We start from the raw sequence: 24,852 nt of genomic DNA on the forward strand, positions 1-24,852 counted from the left end.
AAAGAAGCTGATGAGCTGGAGCGGATCAATGATTGGCAAGTCGTAAAAGAAGTTTGTTAAACGAATCTAAGGTAATGGAAAGTCGGCAAGAAGATCTACAGCTTAGATTGAACCGCATGACCCTAACACAAGTTCCAAGGTGAATGTGCAAGTTCCAAGGCGGGGTAAAACATTTTTAGATCGAAAGATACAATGAACCTGGACAAGATTGAAGATCTGATGGCTATGATTGATCATGGGAAATGTGATCAAGGAGATTAAGTGGTTAGAAGATTGTTTATAAATAGGAAACTGTTGATAAACAATGTATGCGGGCAAGTGTATGCACAGGGATGCTACATAGTGATTACCGAGCACAAAAGCTTGAAGACCTGTTAGAATAATAGAGTATTGATGCCCAACAGATAGACAAGATTAGTTCTATGTCTTGATTGTATTGAACAAATAGGAATCTGCTTTAGCATTTTAGATGTGAAGTTGCAGATAGATTGTATTACTGTTATTTTGTGAAAGTGACAAGAAATCTCTTAACCGAGTAGACTTAACAGTCTTATATGTAAATCCTCTAACAAGGGGACATTCTGATTGAGTGTTTGAAATCCTTTGACAAGGTCACTTCTAACAAAGTGAAGATCCCAATAGATATGAGGGAAATCCCTTAACCGGGTCACATCTAGCAATGTGTTTGTAATCTTTAATAGGATTTGCTTTTAATTGAGCATACTCTAGAAGAGTATATTTCTTAGTGGGTCCAAAATCCCACAGTGGTTTTTCCCTATTAGGGTTTCCACGTTAAATCTGGTGTTATGAGGTTTATATTGTTCATATGCTTTTGAGTTTGCATGTTTGACAGTTTTTGGTTATATGACTGATATATATGTTACCGAGGTTGAATCTGATGTTTTTATGGATGATTAAGTTTGTATGATTCACCCCCCCCCTCTCATCTTGTTGGCTATTGGATTTGAACTTATATTAAGTATCAGAACTATCAGTATAAAGGCACACTTCTAGCAGAAGATAGAAAAGTTTTAGAGTTCTCTCAAGCACTTTCAGGCCTTCCCTTACCAGTTGCACCCATTCCCCAAGCCGAGAAGGTGTTAGATTCTAGAGTTTTGAAGAAAACAAGGCATATCGCCTACATGGAGCACTTGGTCAAGTGGAAACACCTTCCAACATCATAGGCTACTTGGATACCTTAGGCATACTTCTCTAAGCATGGAGTTCCACTTTCTTTGCTGCCTCAAGGAGTCACTTGACTTCTTTTCATTGGGGGAGTATGGTGCAGGAGCACCTAGTTTTGAGTACAACTTCTTCATTTTGGTGTGTTTGTTCATGTTTTTGTTTGATATGGTTAATAAGAGTCTTATCTTAGGTCCTCATATGTTTTTAAAATGTTTTGGTAGGTTGAATCTCATTAGGAAAATGCATTTGCTCAATTTTGGCTTGTAAGCCCTTGTAAGCCTAAAATGGCATAATCTTGCATTTTGATGTAAAATGTCTTGAATAGCCTTTTTTGGAATTGTGGAATGTTAATGTAATGGTTTTTAGTCATCCTATATGGTTTGGAGGAGAAAACAAAGCATGTAAGGCAAAAATGCACTTTTTAGCAAAAGCTGTCAAAGTTGCTTGACAACATTTTGCAACATTGAGCAACTTTTTGCATTTTTGAGAAAAAGGGTTGGTTAGGAAATTGATGGAGAGTTATTTAGGCCAAAAATGGCATATAAATTTCTTGATAATGAATGTAATGAGATTGATGAACACCAGGAGCAGGTTTGAATACAATTTGGAGACCGATTTTGAGTTTGCACCTAGTTTTGAGTACAACTTCTTCATTTTGGTGTGTTTGTTCATAGTTTGGTTTGAGATGGTGAATAAGAATCTTCTCTTAGGTCCTAATATGTTTTTGAAATTTTTTGGTAGGTTGAATGTCCTTAGGAAAATGCATTTGCTCAATTTTGGCTTGTAAGCCCTTGTAAGCCTAAAATGGCATAATCTTGCATTTTGATGTAAAATGACTTGAATAGCCTTGTTTGGAATTGGTACATGTTAATGTTATGGATTTTAGTCATCCTAGATGGTTTGGAGGAGAAAACAAAGCATGTAAGGCAAAAATCCACTTTTTGGCAAAAGTTGTTAAAGTTGCTTGACAACTTTTTACAACGTTGAGCAACTTTTTGCATTTTTGAGCAAAGGGTTGGTTAGGAAAACGATGGAGAGTTAGTTAGAAAAAAAATGGCATATAAATTCCCTGAGAATGAATGTAATGAGATTGATGAACACTAGGAGCAGATTTGAATACAATTTGGAGACCAATTTTGAGTTTTTGCCTTATGTTTTCTAAAGAATTTGAGCAGCAGTCCATACCTAATGGATTGATTGTATTACTATTCTTTTCTCATTGTTTTTTACATTTTATTTTAGTGCTTAGGAATCATTTTGATTAGTTTTGGTGTAGGTTTGATTTGAGTTCTTCATTTTGTAAGCTCTAGGCTTGAGCAAGGGTTTGAGAGGCCCAAACATGGTTTCAACATCCTTTGAGTTCTTCTCAATAACCCTTGGGAATCAAGCCATGGAACCTTTGTACAGTGTACATATTCTTTATTTTCCTTTGGAGTTCATTGAAAGGCCAATGAGAATCATTTCCCAGGCGAGCTCAGTCATAGCCTGGTTAGGAAATGAATGAGATTATGCAAGTGTTTGTAGGGATGATAAGGGTTGGAGTTGAAAAGTGTTTGGAATGAACAAGTGGGGTGTGGATGAGCATATGTGTGAGTTTGGAGGTGTGGAAGATCAAGGAAGACACCTAATCCTTGGAAAATGACCAAAACAAGCCTAAAACCCTCTAAAACAAGCATTTCTCGGGTTCTGTACCTGTACGGTCAGACTGAGATTCCTCACTTCATAAATTGGAAAGTACTTACAAAAGGGTACTCGAATCACCAAACAGTTTTTGTGGTTCTTTGGAGAAATTATGAGAAAATCCACAAAAACCAACTGGGTAGGGCTAATTGGGGCTCTAGGGCTACTAGGCCTAGAAACTAGGGAAAGGAAGGAGCGATGGGAAAATGAACCAAAACCCTACTCAAACCCAGTTGATCACCCTTGGAAAACATCAAGAACACTTAATCCAACCTCTGAAAACATTTACTAAGAGCTTGAGAGTGTAAGGCTTGATTTACCCTTATGAATCTCAACCATGCTTGAGCAACCAGTGAGCATATCTTGATTGGGAGAACTCCTAGAGAGTTGAGGTGCCTAAATTGATTAGTAGACCAGATGAAAAATGAAGGGAGCCCACTAATGCAACACTTGACTTCCCTTTGAAAAAGGAATTAACTCTCTTTGAGTCCACCTCCCTATCAAAAAGAAAGGAAAGAGAACAAGAATTCTTACCTTCCTCCTATTGTTAGGTGAAAGGGGTTTTTGATGAAGGATGACACACTTTTGCCTCAATGTGAAGGGTAAGTTTATGATAGATATAAATTTCCAAGTGAAGAAGAGGTTGTATCCAAGGACTTACACCTCTTGTATAAGAGAGAATTCTTGAGAAAACAATAACTTCACACAATGAATGACATCAAATCATGAACAAACACCACTCCACAAAGGAAAAGTAGATCCTTAGAGAGGAGAGAGAGAGAAGAGAAATCAATCATTGCCCCCAAAGTGTAAGGACAATGAGAAGAGTTACACAATCTTCTAAGGAGAGGCTATGCATGAGGAAATACACAATATACTCACATGAATGAATATCCAATGCAAGAAAAGACGTTAGGGTTACAATACCAAGTACATTTGACCTAAGTTATGAAAGCATTTTTTAATAACTCTTAAATTCATTCATGTTCCTCTTGTAGAAACTACAACTTTAACTTCTCCAATGGGACAAGAAATTGAAAGCAATATGATTTCAGGTTCGAAGAATCCCCCATAACACTCCTCACAAGAGGGGGAAAAAGCTTCACCTAACGATGAGGGAATGTAGTCAAGTATCCCTTAATTCTAGTTGTTGTTCCATAGACTACTTTCCCTTGGGGATGCCAATAGACGGAGACTAAATGATTCATTTCCATCATTCTTCACATTCTGAAATGCTATTTCCTGGGACACAAAGACTTCATTCATTTAGGGATTTTGATTTCAGACATCTTCACGAATGAAGAGTTTTTTAATTTCGGACATAAATAAAATGACTTATGGGTGAATATGAGAAAGATATTCCTTCACCCATTCCACCTTCTTTGGGCATAAAGGGTGTTAGGATAACCGACAAACAACTGAGAGGGGGGGTGAACTAGTTGTCAACGGATTGTGAAACTTTAATAACTTAAAACCTTTTATTAGAATGCATAAACCAAATACCAGAATAGCAAAGATATCAATTAAGCACAAACACAAATCATAAAACATTTACCATACATCCACAACACATAACACCAAGATTTGTACTTGGAAAACCCGCTAAAGAGAAAAACCACAGTGGGAAACCCTACCCACAGTCAAATGATACTTTTGCAATAAGTATGCGATTACAATAAGGGGCCTACACATGTAGGAAGGCACACTACCTAGAGCACATTGATCATCACTAAGGAGCATCATTGACTATAAGAAATCTGTGGACTACTATCCGGAAAGAAGATTGAACTGCAACAATAGCATCTTCTATGCCTTAGTACAATTCCGATTAAGCTCAATACCAGAGGTCTTAAACCTCTTACACAAACCCAATTCGATCACCTATGATCAACCAAAACTCTTGCATATGATTACAACTTTATTCGCACACATATAATCCAATAACCCATAACCATTATCTATAAAGAGATCTTACACCATATTTATACAAACCTTGGACTTAAACAATTAGGTTGGCCACCTAAAAGATAATACAATAAATCCATTACATAAATCCGCAACCCAATGACAACCCAAGTTGGCCTGAGGCTGAAACAATATTATCCAATCAATAAATCCAATTGATAATGCATCGGGAGCATCCACCAACATGTTACACAAACCGATCCATAACCTAGGTGTCAATAACACAAAATAACACATACCTAAAATAGGTCTCCATAAGCCAAATGCAACACCACCAATAAAATGGAACATGAACATGATAACCATCGACATCTTGAGAACCTTCTAGAAGACGCACCAACACCACTTATCAAATCCATCAAAAGATATTCAACAAAGCTTTGTTGGTAAACCTCTTACCATTAACCAAAAGGCTTATTAGAACATATGATAGCTTCTAGATCACCAAATCTTGAACCAACTGAATGTGACACACGTCTTAACTACATGAATGACCAAACCAAACCATTTCCACTAATCTGAAGATAACAAAGACCAATCTCTTGATCATTATCACAATTCAACCATTCTACCAGAACTCAATAGACAGCCAAATAAACTAGTGTTGACATCAATGACAAACATCAATGCAACATATAACCAATTCCTTTATATTGCCAACAATCTCCCCCTTTGGCATTGATGAAAACACTAGATGTGCAAAACATCCAAGTTCCAAGAAATGCCAACGAAGTCTCCCCAAATGGAAGATGCCCAACAATCTCCCACAAATGATATATCAATGAAGCTTTGAACCAATTATCTCTGTACCAATTAACCATTCATAGACCTAAACCAAACTCCCCCTGTGGGATACAACCAATCTGAAATTCTGTTTCTACCCCTTTGATCGATATCTCTGTTTTTCACATGTATATCTCTCCCCCTTTGACATCAATGTAAAAAATCTGACATAAACATCAAAGAAAAACCATAGATCCTCTGAACCACATAGCTGACTACTCTCCCTAAGTAGTAGCACCATCTCATCAATCCAAAATAAATAATAGCTCTGATAATGCATACTGGACTGATGCCAATCAACACCACTTAAGTCTCTACCGGAGGGGCAAAGACCCCCAATCTATCTCTAAAGTACTCAAATGATTCCTTGGGCAAAGGTTTAGTGAAGATGTCTGCAATTTTCTTTTTAGTGTTCACATAAACCAATTTGACTTCCTTTGCTTTTACCTTTTCCTTCAAAAAGTTATACTTGATTGATATGTGCTTTTTCTTTGAATGAAATACCAGATTCTTTGATATGTCAATAGTGGTAGAGTTATCACAATGAATAACCATCGGTTCATCACAGTCTATCGTTAAGTCTTTCAACATTTTCTTCATCCATAGAATTTGTGTACAACAACAACACCATACTCAACTTCAACAGTAGATAAAAAAGCACGTGACTATTTCTTGTTGATCCATGAAACAAGTTTATTTCCAAGAAAGAAAGCTCCATCGGACGTGCTTTTTCGATCATCTATATCTCCATCCCAATCTGCATCTGTGTATGCACATAGTGTAAAGTCATTATCTTTAGGATACCATAAACCATATTCAGTTGTTCCTTGTAAATATCTGAAAATCCTTTTCACTGCATTATCATGATTCTCTCTTGGATCACTCTGATATCTTGATACAACACAAGCTACATTCATTATATCCGGTCTAGGCTAAGTCAAATATAACAAACCTCCAATCATAGTTTGTACCTTGTTGGATTTACCGAAGCCGATATATCTTTCTTTGTCAATTTCTCACTTGTAACCATATGAGTACCAAATGGTTTAGAATTTTCCATGCCAAATTTCTTCAACAACTCTCTAGCATACTTAGTTTGACAGACGAAAATACCTTTATCAGTCTGAGTAATCTGCAAACCTAAGAAAAAACTCATTTCTTCAATCATAGACGTCTCAAATTCATTCTTCATATTACTAGAGAATTCCATACATAACTTTTCCTCACCTCCAAAAATGACATCATCAACAAAGATCTCAATAATCAATATGTCATCATTAATGATCTTATAATACAAGTTACTGTAAGCATTACCTTTAGTGAATCCAAGCTTCAAAAGCTATTTGTCCAATCTAGCATACCAAGCTCTAGGGGCTTGCTTCAATCCATATACAGCTTTCCTCAATCTGCAAACCATGTTTTTGTCATCTGAAAGTGAAAATCCATTAGACTGCTCAATGCAGACTTCCTCTTTAAGATCTCCATTTAGAAATGCACACTTAACATCCATCTGATAAACCTTGTAGTTCTTATGGGTAGCATAAGCAAGAAATAATCTCACAACTTCAAACCTTGCTACCAGAGAAAAAGTTTCATCATAATCAATTTCTTCCTTCTGAGAATATCTTTTGCGGACCAATCTAGCTTTGTTTTTCACAACTTGTCAATCTTCATTCAATTTATTCCTAAAAACCCATTTTGCTCCAATAACATTCTTATTTTTAGGCCGGGGAACTAAAGTCCACGTGTTTTTCTTTTCTATCTGATCCAATTCCTCTTCCATAGATTTCATCCAACATTCATCCTTACATGCCTCAACTACTGATGTTGGTTCAATTTGAGAAATTAAGCATACGTCTTCAGCTGCCAACCTTATTCTTGTCATCACTCCTTTTCTCTTATCTCCAATGATCTGATCTTCTAAATGATTCAACCTTACATACCTAGGAGTCTTTTGACTTTCTGTTTCTCTTCTCTGATCTTTAGTTACTGTTGAATTTTCTAATATTGCTGGGATAACTGGTTCAACATTCTGTTCCGGTACAGGCATTACTGGATTGGTTATGATCATTTCCACTTCCAGTTTACTATCATAAGTTTTGATTTGACCTCTGTACTGCTCATCCACCTTGACATTAGTGCTCTCCATAATTATTTTTGATATTTTGTTATAACATCTATATGATTTTCTTTTAGTTGAATAACCAATAAATATCCCTTCATCACATCTAGGATCAAACTTTCCAATTGAAGCATTTCTTTTGATATAGAATTTACCAACAAAGATTCTGAAGTACTTAACTATAGGTTTATGACCAAACCATAACTCATAAGGTATCTTACTGGTATCGCCTTTGATGCGAACTCTGTTGAATGTGTATACCATCGCGCTCAAAGCTTCTCTCCAATAGATATGAGGCAAATTGGCTTCCATCATCATAGTTCTAGCTGCATCCAAGATGGTTTTGTTCTTTCTTTCCACAACACCATTCTACTGAGGTGTCCAGGATGCGGACAACTGTCTCCTTATGCCATGTTTCTCATAATAACTGTTGAATTCATTGGATGTGAATTCACCAACCTGACATGATCTTAAGCATTTGATCTTCATCCATGTCTCTATCTCAACCATAGCTTTAAAGATCTTGAACTTTTCAAAGGATTCGGATTTCTCCCTTAGAAAAGTAACCCACATCATTCTAGAATAATCATCAATGATCAACATGAAATATCTACCACCTTGAAAGCTTCTTGTTCTAGCAGGACCACATAGATCAGTATGAATAAGATTAATACTATCATTAGATTTGTCTTGTATACTCTTAAAAGAATTTCTAACTTGCTTACCCATTGAACATTCCTTACATACTGAATTATGAGGCTTCACAATCTTAAGTATATCTCTAACAACCTTAGTTGAACTGATCTTTAAAATGCAATCAAAATTCACATGACACAACCTCTTATGTCATAGCCAACTCTCATCAATATGTGCAATCAAACATGTCTTCTCACTGGAGTTCAAATGAAAGATGTTACCTCTAGTCTGAGTACTAGTTGCAATCTCCAATCTAGACCTGTTTATGACTTTGCATTTTCCATCCTTGAATTGTAATTGAAATCCCTTAGCCACCAATTGTCCTACACTCAAAATATAATGCCTTAAAGCTTCTACATAATTGACGTTATTAGTGTTATGCTTAGCATGCAATGATATAGTTCCTCTTCCTCTAATCATGCATGTTTTGTCATCTCCAAATTTGACCAGACCTCCATCAAATTCTTACAAGGATAGAAACTTCCTTTTATCTCCAGTCATGTGATGACAACATCCACTGTCTATCACCCATTCATCCTTGTCTTTGACTTTAGCAGCAAGGGCCTTCTCTTCATTTTGAATGATAGGTTCCAGAGCATCTTCCTTGATAGCTATGAATACCCATTCCTTTCCATTGCCAGATCCACTAGTTGAATCTTTTGCCAGTTCTTCATTAGAATCATTAGTCACACCTTCCTCATCAGCATAGTAGCATGATTTGTCTTTGTTCCTCTTGTACTTATGCTTGTTCTGATATTCAGAGGCTTAAAAGATCTTCTAGCTTTTTCTTCAAATCTTGAATTCCTTTCAGGACATCTAGATGCAAAATGACCTATCTTATTGCATGCAAAACATTTGAAAGGTGTTTTTCCTTCATACTTACTTCCTACCGGACCTTTAGATACCCTTCTAAAAAATAGGGCTTCAAGTTTCTCAAGTTCTTCATCTTCTTTCTTCATATCCTCTAGTTCCTTTGCATATAATGCTTTCCAATATTTCTTGCCGGTTGATGATGTAGATGCCTTGAATCAGATTTTGTCTTTGTAGCTCCTTGAGGACCAAATTCTTCAAGCTCAAAAGCAGACATCTTTCCAACCAAAATGTCCCTATTGACATAAGTGTTGGGCATTGTTCTAAGCTCATTGATTGCAGTAGCCTTCATTTTATATGCTGGTGGCAAAACTCTCAATGCTTTAAAAACAATCTCATCTTCGCTCAAAGATCCACCACAACATTGAATTCCTAAGACATTTTCATTGACTCTTTCCATAAAAAGAAACGATTCTTTCATCTTCCTCCATTCTCAGGTTCTCATATCTCACTCGGTAACTATCAAGTTTAGAAACTTTAATAGTAGGGTCACCTTCATTCAGAGTCTCCAACTTATCCCATATAGATTTTGCAGATGATTTGTTCGTTAATCCCATTATTTGTTGATTTGTAAGGGTGCTCAAAAGGGCTTCTCTAGCTCTGCAGTCATTTTCAATGTTCTTATCCAAGTCTTTTGGTGTAGGATTGCCAGATGCCAGATCATGAGGAGTATAGCCTTTCTCAGTGATCTCCCAAATCTCTTTGCCAAGACATCTTAGATGTCTCTCCATCTGAAGCTTCCACACTCTGTAATTTGTTCCATCAAGCCTAGGGCTGTCCTACCAGTAAATAGTTGAAGTTGAACTATTAGTTGCCATAGGATCTTCCTCAAGTGGTTAAGATTCAACAGAGAGGACCAAGCTCTGATACCACTTGTTATAATCTAGGGTTATCGCTTATTATAAGCTAGGGTTGTCATTGCACCAAAAGATCGACCTGTCAATGCTCGATACAACCACTAAACTTATAAAATCCATAGGAGGTTGTTAAACTGTGTTGCAAATCTCCCCAAGGAACATTGACCCATTGCCAATGACCCCCCTCCTAGCGTCACTCGTCGTGACCTACGTGATTCGAACCTATGACCAAGCTCTGATACCAATTGTTAGGATAACTGACAGACAACTGAGAGGGGGGGGGTGAATCAGTTGCCAACAGATTGTGAAACTTTAATCACTTAAAACCTTTTACCAGAATGCATAAACCAAATACCAGAATAACAAAGATATCAATTAAGCACAAACATCCACAATACATAACACCAAGATTTGTACATGGAAAACCTGGTAAAGAGAAAAAGCACGGTGGGAAACCCTACCCACAGTCAGATGATACTTCTCTAGTAAGCATGTGATTACAATAAGGGGCATGCACATGTATGAAGACACACTACCTAGAGTGTACTGCTCATCACTAAGGAGCCTCACTAACTATAGGAAATCTTCGAACTACAATCCGGAAAGAAGATTGATCTACAAGAACATCATCTCCTGTGCCTTAGTACAGTTCTGATTACGCTTAATACCGGAGGTCTTAAACCTCTTACACAAACCCAATTCGATCACTTATGATCGGCCAAAACCCCTGCATATGATTACAACTTTATTCACAAACAGATAATCCCATAACCCATAACCATGATCTACAAAGAGATCTTACACCATATTTATACAAACCTTGGACATAAACAACTAGGTCGGCCACCTAAAAGGTAATACAATAAATCCATTACATAAATCCACAATCCAATGATAACCCAAGTCGGCCTGAGACCGAAAAAACATTATCTAATCAATAAATCCAACTGGTAACACATCAGGAGCATCCACCAATATGTTACACAAACCGGTCCATAACCTAGGTGTCAATAACATTGAATAGCACTAGACCTAAAATAGGTCACCATAAGCCAAATGCAACACCAACAATAAACTGGAACATGAACATGATAACCATCAACATCCTGAGAACCTTCTAGAAGCCGCACCAACACTACTTACCAAATCCATCAAAAGATATTCAACAAAGCTCTGTTGGTAAAACCCTTACCGGTAACCAAAAGGCTTACTAAAACATATGATAGCTTCTAGATCACCAAATCCTAAACCAATTGAATGTGACACACATTTGAACCACATGAATGATCGAACCAAACCATTTCCACCAATCTGAATATACCGGAGACCAATCTCCTGAACATCATCACAATCCAACCATTCTATCGGAACCCAATAGACAACCAAATAAGCTTGTGTTGACATCAATGCAACACATAATCAATTCCTTCATATTGCCAACAAAGGGAGAATTATAACAGTATTGGGAAGCTCTATTTTGCATTGGCTACCATATATTGTTTTGAAATTTTCAACATTTGTCTTGTCAATCCACTCTAGAACTATAAACCCAATTTTAACCCCACTGGCTCCAATGGAGAGAGAGAGAGAGAGAGAGAGAGAGAGAGAGAGAGAGAGAGAGAGAGAGAGAGAGAGAGGAGGGGGACAACAACTTCATTATTTTAAGTTTGACAATGTCTCTAATGGTGTGGGGTGGGGAAATTTGTCATATATATAGAGGTATATGTATATATTATACATATATACATACTTATATTATACATACATATAAATCAAACATATATACATACACATATTATACATAGATGTATATACGTGTATATGCATATATGCATATGTATATATATGTATATGTGTATATATATGTATATATTTATAGACATATATAGATATACATATATGCATACACACACACACACACACATATATACATACATGTATGAATTTAAGTGAAGATAATGTGTACATGTACCTTACCCATAAAAATCGATCGAGTTTTTAATAAATAAAAGTCTGCGAGTTTATAATAAATAAAAGCCCGATCAAGTTTTTTAAAATTAAAAAGATGAATAGGTTTTTACATGTATGTGTTAAGGCTTGTAATTAGGCTTGGATGACAAGGTTGAGGCTTGGGAGATTCATTTCCCCCCTTTTTACGTGTTTTCTTCTTGAAATCTGGTTTCTTTACTTCCTTATCACCAGGTTTACACATTATGAAGTGGGTATTTGTAAAATTGCCACCATAATTTTACACATCTTTCGAGCTTTCTAAGCACATAATATTTTTTAGATTTGAACAAAATTTTAATATATTAATTTTTAATTTCTTTTACCAATGTCTCTAGAGTAATTTTTGAGAAAGAAAATGGAGGAATCTAAGTGTTCAAATCTGGAAGTCAAAAGTTGAAGCAAATGCTCAATGTCTAGCTTGTAAAATTCTTCACTTTAAACTTCTAGTTGGTAATAGATTGAAGTATTTGAAGATTATAGCTGCTAAGTGCCCCTATTTTTAGCATAATGAAAGTTTTAAGAATATTTTTTAGGAATATTTTTTTTCTAGAAAGAAATGGAAGGCCATAAATGCTTAGTCTTTTGAAATTTTTAATCATACTTTGGGTTGGAAAAAAGCTTTATTGGTGCTTGGAATTCATAATAATGTTATTGCTGAGTCTATGAGACAAACTATTTTATTTAATATTTGGAAAAGTAGATGCTCAACCATGTTTTCTAATCATATTTTACATCATGAAATGAAAATTCTTAGGTTTTACTCTGACATCATGCTACAGTTTGTGTCTCTTTGTTCGTAGTTGAAGCATAATGCCCGTTATCACAAGCAATTGAAGAAATCAAATACTAGTTTATGTAGCTTTATGATAAATACATTCTCTATGCAAGACAACTTCAAAGTCTATTTAAGTTAAGATTGTATTAGTGTTCATGTGGTGTAAGCTTTACATTGCTACTCATATATGCCTTGAATGGGTTGTTATCATTGTATTTATGAGGTCTTTTGGTATTTGTCTTCTAGTTCTTAGTAGTTTTTCTAATATACTTAAGTGGAGCTATAATTTTATTAGTGCTATTGCCTTGTCTAGGCAGGTCCAAACATTTCTTATGTATTTAAGTTTTTTCTTCATTTTGCAGTTATTGTTTTTTGATCTGCTATTCTTTTTTGTATTAATTTCAACTTAATTCAATATAAAAAAAGAAGAATATCAATACATAATTAAAATGGCATAGAATATACAATTAATTTAGAGATAATGAAACTTCAAAATAATCAATATTTTACCAAAGTCAATAGAATATTTTTTAAGGAGGCTTGTACTATAGAAGAACTTTGAGTCAAGCTTTAAGAAATCTATTGGGAGTATTCATGACAACATTTGAAGAAAAAATTAAATCTTTGTATTTCCTATTGGGAGTATTGATGACAATGTTTAAAGAAAAAAAAAATTCATTGTTTTAGAAATAATTATTCTTGAGAGTAGTTAGAATTGAAAAGTTTTGTCTTCATTAATAACAATAGAATTATTTCATAGTTGGCATAAGAAGATATATTGAGAAAGAAAAAAGAACATTTAAACCATTAGAATTTGTCTCTTAGAGAAATAAGAATAAAGTTTAGATGTTTTTACAAAAAAATAAAATGTTAGAACACCTCCACAAACATGACGATATCTTCACAATTGCATAAGGGTCCAAGTATAGATAACCTTATAAATGTCATAATAAATAGGTCGCAAACATGTTAAGTGTATGGTCATTAAGTGAGACACACTACATAAAGTGGAAGTTACAAAGAGTGCAAAATTTGTCTTTATATTTCACCATCATTTTAGCATATGTTACTAAATGATATAGTCTATAAGAGACATTAAGTTTCCACAATCCATGAGATAATAATCAACTGCTTTCGAATTAGATTGTGTGTGTATTTTTTCATCAATCCGAAAGCAGCTGGTTATGATTTAGTCTAGTTAAAACAAGTATATTGAAAATGTAGAAATAAATTATTTAGAAGATACATAAAAAAAACATATTATTGCCTTTCAATAAGGGGTTTTCCCTTGAATGAAGATTGCAAAACAAACATGTTGGACAATTACAACTTACAAAACTATGTGTTAGCACATTATAAATAGTCTATGTTAGAAATTTCTATATTCTTGAGACATCTAATGAAATGTAGAGTCACCATTTGGAAGTGAATAATGATCAAATAGGACTATCGGTGGTCAACACAATTAAATAAGAGCCATCAAATGAAAACAAAAAGGTCATCATCATATGGAAACAAAAAGATATGAATGTAAAGCATAAACCCAAATTTGAAATGACAATATTCAAAATGTTGAAAAAAAAAAATTAAGTTAATTTTTTGATAATAAAAAAAGGATGGGAGACCTAGGGGAAGAGCACCAGTAGCCGTCATAGCTAACTTCGCGCACCCACAGATCCTAAACGGTACATCGGATTTTGATTTTTTTTTTTTAGTTATCTTCGTATGCGACTTAACTGCTTATAGCTATTGATCTGGCTTCTCGGTAGTAATGATGCACGTTGTCGAATCAGTTATGTGCACAAAGGTCAAAAAGTGCACATTTCAAAGTGTCGCTTGATACCTAACTAAAGATGTTCCAGTAACCGTCAACTCAAAATCACTAGTACTTGTTGACAAATGTCCCAATAGTGGTGCATAAATGATCCAATAGTGGTACACAAATGAGACAAATGTTCCAATAGTTGTGCACAAATGGGCCAATTAATTACAAAAAATGATCGGCTATTGGTACAAAACAAATTTATTAATGGTGTTTTCACTATGACAGCTATTGGGGCGTCAACATGACAATAAGGTGACGGTTATTGGAACTATGTTATCTATTGGTACTCTTCCCCTAGATTTTATTTAGATTTTAGAAAGGACTTCTTGTAAGAAAGTGAGACTTCTAGAAAAAGATAAACTTAATCAAAATATTGTAAACATATATAAAAAATTTATTATAAATATTTGAAACTCTCAACAAATCTATTTTATTATTACTCATATCTTAAATATTAGATAAAAATAAAAAATTTGAAACTCTAAACAAATATATTTTTATTATTGCTCATATTTTCTATTATTTAAAATCAAAATTTAATTTATATTTTAATATATGTGATAGATATTAATTTTAAAAGTACAAGGCGTCCATTAATATAATTTCCTTTATCTTAAATGAATAATTCAAATGACAACCCCATGATTTCATTTGATAATGAAAAGGCTCAGCAGGTCGATCGCCGTTTTCCGTTTCCCGTTTCCGGTTATTTGTCCAACAATGAGAATTTCGTGTCAACTAACAGTACTTCCATATGTCCATATAAATAGTGTGGGAGTCACGGGTGCGGGACCACCTGATCTCGCAATAAGATGTGCGGTACTTGACGTCGAATATCGCGCCGACAGAAAAACTTTTGACAGAGACCACTCGACACGTGTATGCCATCCGATGGCAAACAATCTGCCGAATATTCCCATCCCCTTCACGACTTCTCAACTGCATCTTCAGGACATCATTTCAATTGTCCGTTACCGCAAAAAAACATTAATAAGGCGAAAAACTTAAGCTTACTGCAATAATTTCAGCCCTGTTTAAGGGAAATTTGCTCTTCTTATTCGACAATCATAACTTGCTTCATATGTTCTGATTCATCGGCGTGATCGTCGGGAAAATTTCTCGGCGACAGCAACAATGATATGATACGACAGAGATCGTCAAGTACAAAGTGGCAGTCGTGGGACCTACCAGGAGTACATCACGTGGGAGTTGAGGGCATTGATCTGACAGCTCAGCGTCGGGCAGGTTGCAATAAAATAATGTTCTTTTGGCCTGAGGACGTGACAAGGATCTGACACGTCAGCAGGGCTTCCTAAAATCGAATGAAATAATTTTGAATATGAGCCGCCGATTTAACTAAATGTGAAAAATAGACCTGGCAGATTAATGATGGCGCGTTAGTGCTGCTGCGCTGCTATTCGGTAGCACTGTTTTAGTTTTGTTGTGTTGGGGTTAAGTTTTGTTTTTACTGCTGTGGTAAAAAGGAGGGGTTTGAGTCATGCCGTTTGTATTGTTCTGAAGTGAATCAGTGAAGGTACTACTGACTGTTTAGGCAGAAATGGCGAGGTGAGATGCACCATGCTTTAAGCGTTGGAAACCATGCGGTTGTTGTTTGTTTCAACGGCTCTTTTGAGATAAAGATGGATTTGCAGAGCTCAATTTTACCTGAAGGTATATTTTAGCGTTTTTCTTTTCAATGTTTTCTGACTGACTGTTAAATGGTAAGTTATTTGCAAGGAAGAGATTTTAAGATGTAGAATTTGCTTTGTGGATGGATTTTTTTCCTTTCCGCTGAAATGTGGCTTTTGTGTTTAGTTTGTCGTATGGACGAGTCTTCGGCTTCTCTCTGATGAATAAGCGATGCAGGAAAAGGATTTGCAAAGGTATTTAGTAACTTTTGCTGTTTATTTTATATAGATCTTCAGTGATAGTTTTGATTAAGTTTTTGAATGAGACGTTAGAGATTTGCAGAGGTTTATTTTTTTGTTCTTATTTAGTTTATACTTTTTTAATATTGATTTTTTAATGCGACGTTAACAAAAATGAACATGTCTCCAAGGGGTAAAAGATCGTCTTCTGATCAATATTATATATGAAAATTTAGTTTGTTGAAGACATTGCGGTCCACATGTCGGCCTATATTTTTTCGTAAGGGTAAATTATTTTTTTGTTTCAAATGATGCGTTTCAATATGTCGCCGTTTTTCCACCATTTATTGGCGTTTCTTGTTGCACTTTTTGTATGGAAGAATATTTGTCGTTGCTGAGATGAGGATATGCGATTTAATTTTGAATAGGCTTTCTATTTTGTATGTTAAATCCGTAGTTTTCTATCTATTTTAAATATCCAGTATGTCGTAAAATTCCCAATCGAATTAACGGCTAATTTTGTCGTATGGACATGCGACTGTGAAGTTAAGAATTTGTCGGAAAAATGTAAGGTCGTCTTTTTGTTATAACTGTGTTTGTGGTGATCTATTTTTTAATACAAAAAATTTCTGAGCAGGTGTGTACCAGTTTTCGGCATTAATTCCTGCACGGATGGGTTTAACACACTCTGTGATAAAGTTCACGACTTCAATGTAGGCATGTACGAACAGGTTTTCTTCGAAATTGCGCTATGCCAGTGTTGATATTTTTTAATGTGCAAATGAATGTTTCCTGTTTCATTTCTTGCATATAATTGCGTTTAGGTTAATAATACGCATGCTTCGATAGGGTACACAGTGTGTTTTTATAAATGTTTACTGTCTCGAATGGTCTGTTTTTACAGTTAGATGTTTCACTAAAATATATGCATGTGTAAATGCGGATATTCTTCATTGTTTATTGCACGGAGAGCCTGGCTTTTACCTGGAGAAGAATTTATTTGTTTAATTCAATCCTACTGAACTGGATTCGTTTTTCTGCTCATTACCACCGTTTCTTGCTTAATTTCTTGTCTGTATAGCTGCTATCCATTTTATTCAATAAATAATTTGTGGTTTCTAGATGGTTTTTGCTGTAAAATGGCTGTGTAGTTGCTTTCTGCTTGAAAATGCACCGTTATTAGTTAATTTGGGGTATTGGTGGAATTTGTTCTTGTGCATGCATGATTTTAAGTTTCAGCAAACCATTCCCCTTCTCAATAGCGTTCTCGTTTGAAAAATGGCGGCTTCGTTAGATTTTATCCGTATAATATCTTGTATCTAATTACTTTAATCCACCTTGAACCTTCTAAATTCTTCCCTGTCCATACAGCGCGGAACAAACTAGTTAGTGCTGTGTTCCCTATATATCTCCGTTTTCTACCATATTTTGACGATTACTCGTTATCAGTTGATATTAGTCAGGAGTATTGAGGTTAAACTTGTGCATACAAATATTAATGTAAATGCTTTTATGCTGAAAATTGATTAAGATATTGTTGTTAAGCAGAGTTGTTGATCTTTTATTCATCATCCTTATGAAGACTGCAAAACCCTGTTAGCAACATCTTTCTCTGTGGAGTATGAAGGTGCCGTTGCGAAAATTATTTGCTACATGTCTCGTAGTTAATTGTGGGCCAATGTGGAATCTAAAAAGTGTACATTTTGTCACATACTAGCCGTGCAATTACTATTTATATAAAATTACAGGTGATTTCATCGGCTGCAGTTTGGACTTTTGGATGGGATGTTTTTAAGGCGTTTTTGTTCGATGTTAATCAGATAAAGCAAAATGCCAACAAAACTGCTGCTGCATGCTTTTTTAAACAGGAATTCCGTTAAAGATTCGTGCAAATAATTTCTTGTTTTGTTTTCTATCCATACCTACTGCAGCCTACTCTTTCAGACTTCATCTTCTACCTGGATTGAAGATTTATCAAATATAGCGCTGATTTGTGATGGTTTAATGCAGGACTAGCAGTGATGAATTTCTTCCAGTTTGTATAATTAACAGCGAGTTTATGAAAGGTAGCTCTGGGAAGTATCTCTGAGAGACACTGTTGGATCAGTCTTTAATGGGTTTAAACTTTTAACGGCTTTAAATAATTTTCAGAGTTGGTATTTGGGTTCTGATTGAGAGCTTCTTTCAACCCTGATATCATATCAGACTAGTCGGTGTCCAAAAAACATACAACCATGCTGGACAAACTCATCAGATGCTGCCGCATATATCTTTTATGGATCCTTCTTGCTGTTTGTTTCCGTGAGATGCTGCCAGGCATGGACTGCAGCGAAGTGCAAACATTGATGAGTATAAAACAGGGCTTCAGAAATCAATATCCTCTGTCGGGGTGGGTTGAAACAGATCCTTCTTATTGTTCATGGAAAGGCATAAAATGCATTCAGGGAAGTGTTTATTCACTTGATTTATCGTTCATAAACCTGCAGGGAACTATATTCCCACTGTTAGGAAACCTCACAAATTTATGTCATCTGAATCTAAGCAGCGTTGGCGTTAAAGGGAAAATACCATCACAGCTCTGGGGTCTTTCAAGACTCGAAATACTTGATCTGTCCTATAATGATCTCCATGGCGTCTTGCCTCCAGAGATTGCTAACCTCGTAAATTTAAAGGATTTGGTTCTGGATAGCAACCATTTTAGTGGAATGTTACCTCTGCAGATTACTCACTTGAAAAATCTGTCAAAGCTAAGTTTAAGCAGTAATTTCTTTTCAGGTAGCATTCCCCATCAGATGGGCAATCTTAAAAACTTGGAATACTTTGACATAAGTTCTAATGCCTTTTACGGCAGCATCCCTTGTGAGCTTGGAAATCTGTCGAAGTTGTTGTACATGGATTGCAGTCAAAATTTATTCTCTGGAGTCTTTCCAGCTGAACTAGGCACTCTTAGCAGCTTACTGACTTTGGATCTCAGTGACAATGCGTTATCTGGACCACTGCCGAAACAAATAAGTGGGATGACCAATTTGGTCTCTCTCTGGATTTCATCAAACTCATTCAACAATCCCATTCCAGGTGAGATTGGCAAACTTGCTCACCTGGAAACATTTTGCTGTAGGAACTGTAAATTCAGTGGAAAGTTGCCTTCAGAAATCGGCGACATTCATTCACTGACAAGCCTCGATCTCTCAGGGAATAGCTTTGAAGGACAGTTGCCAGACAGCATTGGCCATCTACAAAACCTTTTGTATCTAATAGCTGCAAATTCTGGGTTAAGTGGACATATTCCAGCTGCAATAGGCAACTGCAAGAAATTACTGATACTTGATTTGTCTTTTAATCAACTCTCTGGGCCATTGCCTGATGAGCTTCAAGAATTGGAGTCCATAGTGAGTTTCATAGCTGAAGCAAATCTTCTATCAGGCTATGTACCTCCCTGGCTTGGAAAGTGGGACAGAGTTAATTCTATAAGATTGTCCAAAAACCAGTTTGAAGGCCCTTTGCCTAGAGAATTAGGCAACTGCTCATCCTTGATATCATTGTCAATTGATGCTAATAGGCTAAGTGGTCCTATACCGTCAGAGCTTTGTAATGCAAAGATCTTATCGTATCTCTCCCTAGCACAAAATCAGCTTACAGGAAACATCAATTACACTTTCAGAGAATGCACGAGCCTGAACGACTTGTTGCTGGATGGGAACAATTTGTCTGGGCAAGTTCCTGGTTACCTTGCAAGTCTGCCTCTGGCCACCTTGGATATGGCGCAAAACAATCTGTCTGGAGAATTACCAGATGAGCTTTGGAATTCACAGACACTACTTGCTATAACATTGAGCAATAATTTTCTTGTGGGTGGCTTATCTCCAAATATTTCTTCTGCCAGAAGCCTTCAGAGATTGCATCTAGAAAACAATCAGTTGCAAGGTTCTATTCCAAAAGAGGTTGGACAGATGACAAATATTACATATTTAAATCTCTATGGCAACTGGTTCACTGGGGAAATTCCTTGTGAACTTTTTGATTGTGTCAATCTTGTAACCCTAAACATAGGAAGTAACAATATATCAGGCACAATTCCTAAGAAGGTAGGGCAGTTGGGAATGCTGAATAACCTTGTCCTTTCAAACAATAAGCTTGGTGGCACCATTCCAGGTGAAATTTGTGGTGGCTTCAAGCAAATAGCTTTGCCTGACTCGGTGTATTTACAACACTATGGGGTGTTAGATCTTTCATGGAACACTTTGGTTGGCAGTATTCCTGAGCAGATTGGACATTGCGTTGTGATGGTTGAGTTATTTTTACAGGGAAACCTGCTTACCGGTCATATTCCTCAGCAACTTTTTCTTCTTGGCAATCTTACTATGCTGGATGTGTCTTCTAATTTTCTTAGTGGACCCGTTTCACCTGAGTTTGGAAGACTTCGATACCTTCAGGGCCTCAGTTTGTCTAACAACCAGTTCACTGGTAGTATTCCTGTAGAGTTAAGAAATGTTTCAGGTCTTGTGAAGCTGAACTTAACAAATAATCAACTTACTGGAGCCTTTCCTGCAGCTCTTGGAAATCTGAAGAGACTCACTCATTTAAGCTTGAGGAGCAACAATCTGACAGGAGACCTTGTTCCATCATTTTATCCTGATCCGGCTAGTCCTTTGTCTGTCTTGGATTTGAGTAATAACAAATTCACAGGTCATATTCCCTACAGCCTGGCAAATCTATCTTCACTAGTGGTTTTAGATGTACACAACAATGGCATTACTGGAAGCATTCCTGTTTGGTTGGCTGAACTAACTTCACTGATGTATTTGGACCTGTCAGCCAATCATCTCAAAGGTAATATTCCTCCCAATTTATGTAATATTTTGGGCCTTGAATACATAAATTTTTCACAAAATGTATTAATTGGAGAGATTCCTCAAAACTGCAAGAAGTTTCCTCTATCATTCGTTGCCAATCCTGGTCTCTGTGGGAAGCCAACTGACATTCTGTGTCCTTCAGCAATGTATTTACCTGGATCTTCCTTAAGCAAAGGTGCTGTATGGGGTATCACACTTGCATGTACATTTTCATTTCTCTTCTTGATGTTAGCAGTTGTAGGATGGAGGATACTGAGACAGGATGCTTCAAGAAACAATCCGGAGAAAACCAAGCTAACAGCTACACTTGAACCCATTGATTATACGATTTCTAAAAAGGTGAAGGAGCCACTTAGCATCAATATTGCAATGTTTGAAAGACCTCTGTTGCGCCTTAGCCCACAAGATATCCTCTCAGCAACTAATAATTTCAATAAGACAAATATTGTTGGGGATGGTGGTTTTGGCACTGTCTACAAAGCTTTTCTTCCAGAAGATAGAATTGTAGCTATCAAAAAGCTAAACCATGGGCTTGAACAGGGTAATCGTGAATTTCTTGCAGAGATGGAAACTATTGGAAAGGTTAAGCATAAAAATTTGGTATCTTTACTTGGTTACTGTGTTTTTGGGGAGGACAAGCTTCTGATATATGAGTATATGGAAAATGGCAGTCTTGATATGTGGCTCCGCAATCGAGCAGATGCTCTCGAGGTCCTTGACTGGTCAAAGCGCTTCAAAATTGCCATTGGTTCTGCCCGAGGTCTTGCATTTTTACATCATGGTTTCATCCCCCACATCATTCACAGGGATATGAAGTCTAGCAATATTCTTCTTGACAGTTCATTTGAGCCCAAGGTTGCAGATTTTGGCCTTGCCCGCCTCATTAGTGCATATGAGACTCATGTAAGCACAGATCTTGCAGGAACCTTTGGTTATATTCCTCCAGAATATGGACAGAGCTGGAAGGCAACAGCCAAGGGAGATGTATATAGCTATGGTGTCATCTTGTTGGAGTTGCTGACAGGTAAAGAACCTACAGGTACAGACTTCAAAGAAGCAGAGGGTGGCAATCTTGTTGGATGGGTGTCACATATGACCAAGATGGGTCTTGTAGAAGAGATCCTGGATCCCTTCATTTCTAGTGGATCTTGGAAGTATCAAATGATACAAGTGTTGCACATAGCAGGATTGTGCACATCTGAAGATCCAAGGAAGCGCCCTTTGATGCTTGAAGTTGTCAAGCTTTTGAAGGAAATTGAGCAACTTGATCAAGGATTTAGCATGGATGGAGCTGTCACTTCTTAATCGCTATCACTACCATCCTTTCAGTGGCCAAAGACAGCCAGGTGCCCTTTGAGAACTTGTCATTTATTCAAGTAAGAAATTGGTATGCTAGATTGGTTTGTGGGCATTTCGCTTTTCTTTGTTAAGTATACAAATAGACATTTCTTTTTAGAGTTCAGCCTGTCCTGCTGTGTGACAATTTATGTCAAATAAAAGTTGCTGTACAGAAAACACTAAGAGGTTCCTCTTCCCGAGGACAGCTTTATGGCACCCTCCTTAAAATTATACGGGATTAGAAAAGCAGTTAAGCCTGTTGCTTTTAAGATGATAAACTATTTGATCTTCTTTGTTGTCACTGTAAATAACAAGCAGGATTGATGAATTGTGTAGAGTAAGACTTGGGAGAATATTGTATTTTTAACTGCCATGATGGACTCTAGATCATCTTGTTATGTCAATCTCTCAAGCAGAAATAGAAAGGGTAGAGAGGCGTTAACTTGGACAGTCATTGTCTGAACATACCATATCAGTTGCCATAGAATATCCTTAAGCTATTTTTTATCAAGAAGCTCCACGAGATGAATTTCTTTCAATTCTTTTCTTGCTCTAGCAATGCTTATTTGTCATATGTATGTGATATGTAATTATGTTCTCTGCTTGTATGTTTAACTGATCTATAAAGTTTCCTTATGGGGATGGCATTGGGCTTAAGAAGCCAGGACCAAGGGGAAACTCTTCACACACACAGTGGGATGTAGTATGAGTTTCCACCAGCTAGCCACACGATGCATTTCTTTCAATTCCTTTCGTGCTCTAGCATGCTTATTGTTCTATGTATGTGATATTTAGGTACGTTTTTGCTTCTATATTTTACTGAATCACAGATTTCCCTTGTGAAAATAACATCGACCTTTAGATGATGGACTAAAACACTAACATAGTTGATTCCAGATGCATACTTATTAGGCATAGATGCCAGGACCAAGGGCACCTCTTAATACACTTAGTGGGATGCAGTATATTATATCCTTTTTCAGAACTTTAACATGTCTTGTGAGGACCAGTATATATCCATTTTCCAGATTTAAACATGTCTTTTGGGTTTAAGATGCCAGGACTAAGGGGAAACTCTTTCACGCACTTGGTGTGATACAGTGTATCCATTTTCAACATCTCAACATTTCTTATGGGTGGACCAAGAAGAAACTCTAAAAGACACTTGGTACAATGCAGTATATTATCCATTTTCAGCACTTGAACACGTCTTCTGGGAATTGAACCCAAGGGCCCTACCTCAAAAGCTCCCATTATGTACAGTTTAAGATCATACCATTATCTCGAATCGAGAATTTCTTTTGAATCCAAATTGATTTTTGTTTTACTTGGGATAACTTTAGGATTTAATGAAACGCCTGGCGGTTGTCTTTGTGAAACAAATTTACCATTCCAATGTAAAGTAAGCCTTTTTCAAAGAACACGTATAGAACCGACCAGCCCCCGGGTTCTGACACCTGATGAATATTAAATGCTAACTTCTAGTAATATTTTGGTTCAACTTTATACCATATTGTAGCACTTGATCTAGCAGACTTGTAGATGCCAGAACTTTAGAAAATCCAACTTCTGACATTTTGAGTTCTACTGTAGTTTTATGCATCTGACGGTCAATACTGGTCAAGTAGTTTATTTTTTGTGTGTGCCATTAATTTGCAGGTGCCCTTCAAATTGTAAGCATATTTTTATAAATAAATAAATATTATAGACTAAATCTATAAAAGCATAATCCTTTAAATTTTTTGACGGTCTAATCTAAATCTCCTTTTTATCCTCCCCGCTGGTATGGTCACGGAACTTAATTGTATTAATTATAAAAAGAAACTTCCCCCTTACAGTTTTCTTAAAATTTTGAGTATATTTACAGAAATATGTATAAATACGGTAACAAGGCCATCAAACCATCATTGCCTGTTTTATCTCAGGCACTTCTGACAGAACTAACGAGTGATATAACAATCTGATTTCATTAATTCTAGGAAAATTTCAGATTGTGATTGTGACAATGGATATGCAATCAAAATA

At 36.2% G+C, this 24,852-nt stretch overlaps 1 protein-coding gene across 15 annotated transcripts; it reads left to right on the forward strand.

The window, feature by feature from the left end:
• Positions 1-16,144: 16,144 nt before the first annotated feature.
• Positions 16,145-23,366, forward strand: LOC131034715 (leucine-rich repeat receptor protein kinase MSP1). 15 transcript variants are annotated; one of them, XM_059221835.1, is made up of 6 exons: positions 16,432-16,489; positions 16,584-16,651; positions 17,274-17,367; positions 18,185-18,263; positions 18,385-18,702; positions 18,842-23,366. In XM_059221835.1, exon 6 carries the CDS (start codon positions 18,871-18,873, stop codon positions 22,792-22,794), a length of 3,924 nt encoding a protein of 1,307 aa, XP_059077818.1. In that variant the 5' UTR covers positions 16,432-16,489; positions 16,584-16,651; positions 17,274-17,367; positions 18,185-18,263; positions 18,385-18,702; positions 18,842-18,870; the 3' UTR covers positions 22,795-23,366. The 15 variants fall into 15 exon arrangements, with proteins under 15 accessions (XP_059077810.1, XP_059077820.1, XP_059077818.1 ...); XM_059221832.1 differs by having other exon boundaries at positions 17,274-17,357; positions 18,185-18,384; positions 18,647-18,702; XM_059221828.1 differs by having other exon boundaries at positions 18,185-18,384; positions 18,647-23,366.
• The last annotated feature ends 1,486 nt before the right edge of the window (positions 23,367-24,852 follow it).

The sequence above is a fragment of the Cryptomeria japonica genome, chromosome 5 (assembly GCF_030272615.1).
Source record: "Cryptomeria japonica chromosome 5, Sugi_1.0, whole genome shotgun sequence".
Taxonomy (NCBI): Eukaryota; Viridiplantae; Streptophyta; class Pinopsida; order Cupressales; family Cupressaceae; genus Cryptomeria; species Cryptomeria japonica.

What these genes read in the sequence shown, in the direction of transcription:
- LOC131034715 (XM_059221827.1), top strand. Translation starts at nt 18,871, where the DNA reads ATGCTGGACAAACTCATCAGATGCTGCCGCATATATCTTTTATGGATC.